Source organism: Atta colombica, unplaced genomic scaffold (assembly GCF_001594045.1).
Source record: "Atta colombica isolate Treedump-2 unplaced genomic scaffold, Acol1.0 scaffold239, whole genome shotgun sequence".
Taxonomy (NCBI): Eukaryota; Metazoa; Arthropoda; class Insecta; order Hymenoptera; family Formicidae; genus Atta; species Atta colombica.
This window is the reverse complement of record NW_017259337.1, coordinates 741,494-745,834: the sequence shown is the minus strand read 5'-3', so window position 1 is coordinate 745,834 and position 4,341 is coordinate 741,494. Positions and strand designations below refer to the sequence as shown.

General features: G+C 23.6%; 2 protein-coding genes across 2 annotated transcripts in view; one reads left to right on the top strand and one right to left on the bottom strand.

Annotated features, from left to right (window-relative positions):
• Nucleotides 1-1,227, bottom strand: part of LOC108688809 (glutamate [NMDA] receptor subunit 1-like) — a 4,447-nt gene extending 3,220 nt beyond the window's left edge. Inside the window, exon 1 of the mRNA XM_018195230.1 lies at nucleotides 1,053-1,227. Coding sequence (XP_018050719.1) covers nucleotides 1,053-1,227 — 175 coding nt within the window. The remainder of the gene's footprint in view (nucleotides 1-1,052) is intronic.
• A 2,385-nt stretch (nucleotides 1,228-3,612) lies between these two features.
• LOC108688821 (3-hydroxyisobutyrate dehydrogenase, mitochondrial) overlaps nucleotides 3,613-4,341 on the top strand; it is a 5,234-nt gene continuing 4,505 nt past the window's right edge. The window contains exon 1 of the mRNA XM_018195284.1: nucleotides 3,613-3,822. Coding sequence (XP_018050773.1) covers nucleotides 3,774-3,822 — 49 coding nt within the window. The 5' untranslated portion in view covers nucleotides 3,613-3,773. The remainder of the gene's footprint in view (nucleotides 3,823-4,341) is intronic.

The following is a 4,341-nucleotide window of genomic DNA, read 5'->3' as shown; positions in this document are numbered from 1 at the left end:
TAATTTACCGTTATCTGCTAGGAAAACTTCTTCTTCCACGCCATCAATTATTTTTTTTATTGTTTTATTAAGATAAGAAAAAGGTGGTTGATAAAAAGTACATACTTGCAATTCTCTACCTTTCATATCAACGACATCGAATTCAGACATCAATTCTTCATAACTATGATATACATTCAAAGCACATAATACATTTGTTTACATATTTTATTAATTTAAAAAAGATTAATAATAATATAATAAATTGATAATTTATATTATAAATATATAAAATGGTTATAAAAATTGCATACCTATGTACTTTTAAAAAAAATCTAGGTTTCAAATAATTTTCTGACAAAGTCCAAATTCCAGATCTTGAAACGATATTTGCGTTGGAATTTCCAAATAAGGAGACATTAAAAAGCTTCGAAGTATTTTTTAATTCATCATTAATAATAATAAGAATTTCTATCGTTGAAATGGATGAAGGCACACTGCAGAAAAAATATATGTACTTACATAAATTTTAGAGCAATATTATTCGATATTCTTAATAGTCATGTGTTATTTTATATTTTTCTTTCATTTATATTCTACTATTTTATATGTTATTATTAAATTTAATTGTATTTTTTCTATATTATTATCATATAAAAAATTAAATTAATCTTGTTTCCAATCTTATTGATTAAGATTTATAATATAGCTAGATAATAAGATAATAGATAATAGATAGTAGATAATAGTTTTATAATAGATAATAGATAATAGATAAGACAATAGATAGAGATAATAGATCTAAATAAGATAATAGATTTAGATCTAGATAATAGATTTATAATATATCTGTGTTTTATTTTACAATTGCATAGCATTTTTTATTTCTCCATCCGTCGGTCCCAATAAGAAATATCCTTGACAGTCAAAGAGTCTTTCGTGCAGAACATATTCGCGCGGATAAATATTGATAAATTGATGAAGTAATGTGTCCACATCATAAATCGATTCTAAAAGATAATTTACTTATAGGCTGCACATTATTTTTGTGAAGTACGAATGGAAATACGCACCACTTAAAAAAATATTGCAACATTTGGAATAAAGAAATGATTTCTTGATCATTGTTGTAAAATTTTGTGTAGAAATCCAGGATTCCATTTTGGAATTTTTCATAATATTTTTCTTATCAGTTAATACCGGAATAATGATGAGTAATAAAATGCCAAACATTGAATTCACTTTCATGATAATTAATTCATTGTAAAAAAATTGTTAGAATTTAACAATACAATCTTCAACAAATATTCTTTAATCATAATCCTTTAACGATAATTAATCATATCATATCATAGATATGAGTCATAGTACTAATAATGGTATAAATGCAACGATACATGCATAATAAACAATTATGCATGTTTTAAAGTATTAAAACAGAAATGAAAAGTAATAAATAAATGATTGTGTATATTACATTTTAATTTTCAATCTATTTATAGCATTGCTTATTTAACTTTTCGGAATTACAAAATGTACTATTATATTAACATATTAATGTATTATTAAGAGTTTTTTTTAATAAGATTCAAATTAACTTTTTTATTAAGGATAAGTATAACTAAGAAAAATTTCTTTTGTTTACTAGAATGTTAAGTAGTGTTATTAATAAATTGATACTAAATTGATTTAAATATACTTAAAAAAAAAGAAATCAATTAATTATCAATAATAAGTCAACTTACTTGATTATTGTTATATAAATATACAATTTTCTTAATTTTTATACAGATAATATTACGCACAACAACTAGTAACACGTAGTAAGTCTGACATGAGAATGAAAGTCAACTTGGTAGATTACCTGAAATGAAATTGCATGTGATATGATGTCTGTACGAACGTACTTATACGTGCAATTCCCATTATAACACTGTGTACATATAAGACACTCGAGGGGGGGTGCAATTTGACAGCAGATAACTACCTCGATAGCAATCTTTGAATAAACATGTAGCTCGACCAACATAGCTGATATAAATATAATTACGCGATGGATAAAAAACATTTGCTCAATTATCCGCTGCAACGTTGCTTATGACGTTTAATTAGTGATCTATAAAAAATTTACTGATAGTGTACCTCGTAACGACAGTAACGAAGCTAAACATATAGTGAATTCATTATTATCTTGATAAAACAAGGATTATCTAATAAATTACAAAATGTCCTTGGTTTTACTGATCTACATAAAGATACTTAATGTTCAGTCTTTACATATAGCAGTAAAATATGCTGTTCAATAAAATCAACATTATTCTAACAAATATTTTTCAAACATTTACAATAATACATTTACATATTGTTGAATTTCGGTAAAATAAATTAAATTGCGTAGTTATTTATTATAACAATATCGAAGATATTGAAAGAAAATTTTCTTCTAAATAATTATTTAATAATTAATTTAAAAATGTCGAAATTAATTAAATTAATTATATAAAATTAATTAATTAACATTATTAATAATATTCACACAATTAATTCTAATAGTACTTAATTAAATATTTAACAGAAATATTTGATGTTTTAGATTTGATTGTCATCAGATTGTAACTTGCATATTTTTACTATCGTAATGCTTGATAGAAAAAAAAATTCATTTAATGCCGTTTCATTTTATAAGTTGTAAAAGAAGAGGAAATATAAAACAATGTTAACAACTCCTATATGTCACAGAACAGTCATTTATAACAGTAAAAAATAAAACATATAAGGTTTTAATAAATACTTCTTAACAGAAATATCTTAAACAGAAAGAAAAAGCTCAATAGAAATATGCATAATAATTTTTTATATTTTGATGTATTTATATTCGCATCATAAATAATAATGACACACTGCTGGAATATTAATATTCATTATTGTGAGCGTTCCTAATCGTTCTATGATCAAAATAATCTCTATTAACTACACTGAAAAAAAAAGTTGTTAACTTGACTAAATGCGTTTAGTTTGTAATGATTATTTAGTTAAATATTTAGATTAATAAAATCTTGTAATTTAAAACTGTTATTTGTTTGAATTAACAAATATTTGCTTGACAGTCCGTGACCGCTACATTTAGTTAAATCAACTAATACTTTTTTGAAATAACAACTTCTTTTTCTCAGTGTAATGATCATGAATTAACGATTTGCAAAAAAAGACACGAGACCAGTAGATAATTTTACGAGCTTCAAATAAGTAGCCCGTAAGAATCATGGGAAGAATTAATTTGTTAATTATTCTTTTAATTATAATTTTTATTTTAAAGTAATTAATACAAAAAATATATTATGAGCATTATTTCATGAGGTTAGAGAAAAGTTGATCACTTGAAGTAATTTATCTTTTTAATGAGAGAATGATGGACGAGCAAATTGTGAAGAATTCATTCGTATTACCCGCCTTTAAAACATCATTCGTTATCCATTCTTCAAGTTGTGTAATGCATTTTTATGCTAAATCATACATGAGACGTCGCTACTGTCGTCTTTTCATGCCAATGGCAGTGTTCTTTTACAATCTAAAATATCATTCTGTTTTTCTCTGCGAGAAATTTATCTTTTAACAATTCTTTCGTCCAACACACACAAACTCATGCTAATGAGCAGCTGATTGCGTGTCTCGAGACAAGTTTTTCGCATGATATATTTGAACTGAATGACATAAATATTAGTATGTTCTTTGCTCACAGCATGACATTTATTTGTTGATTCTTATAATTCATTATTTTCATAAGTGTTTCCAAGATGAGTGTTTTCACGATACTTACAAAATTATCCATCAGCATGACAGCAGGTAATATTTTTACTTATTTAATTTTTTTTAATAATTTTTTTTAATAATTTTTTTTATTCGAAATCAATTGAAATCTTATTACAATTATAATTACAATTATTACAATTATTATTAAGCATAAAGGATCTCAACATTTTTAATGCTAAAATATTTTATCTGATCATTAAATGTCTGTGAAGTTTATATTTATATAAATATATAATCACTGGAAAAAGTAACTTGAGGACTGTTATGTGAAAAAAATTGAATTATTAAAGAATAATTATTAAAGAATATTTTTGTTTTTATATATATGTGACGAAAGAATATAAAAAAAAATTGTTTATTAAGAAATATTTTTGTTTATTAAAGAATATTTTTGTTCTTACATATATGAAAGAATATTCAAAAACAGAATGTTGTCACGAAAGAATATTCAAAAAATATTCAAAAAAATTTTATTTCTTAAAGTGAATTGTGTTACTAATTAAAGTTGTTTAATTTTAAAATATTAAGAATTTAACGAGATTTTATAGATTA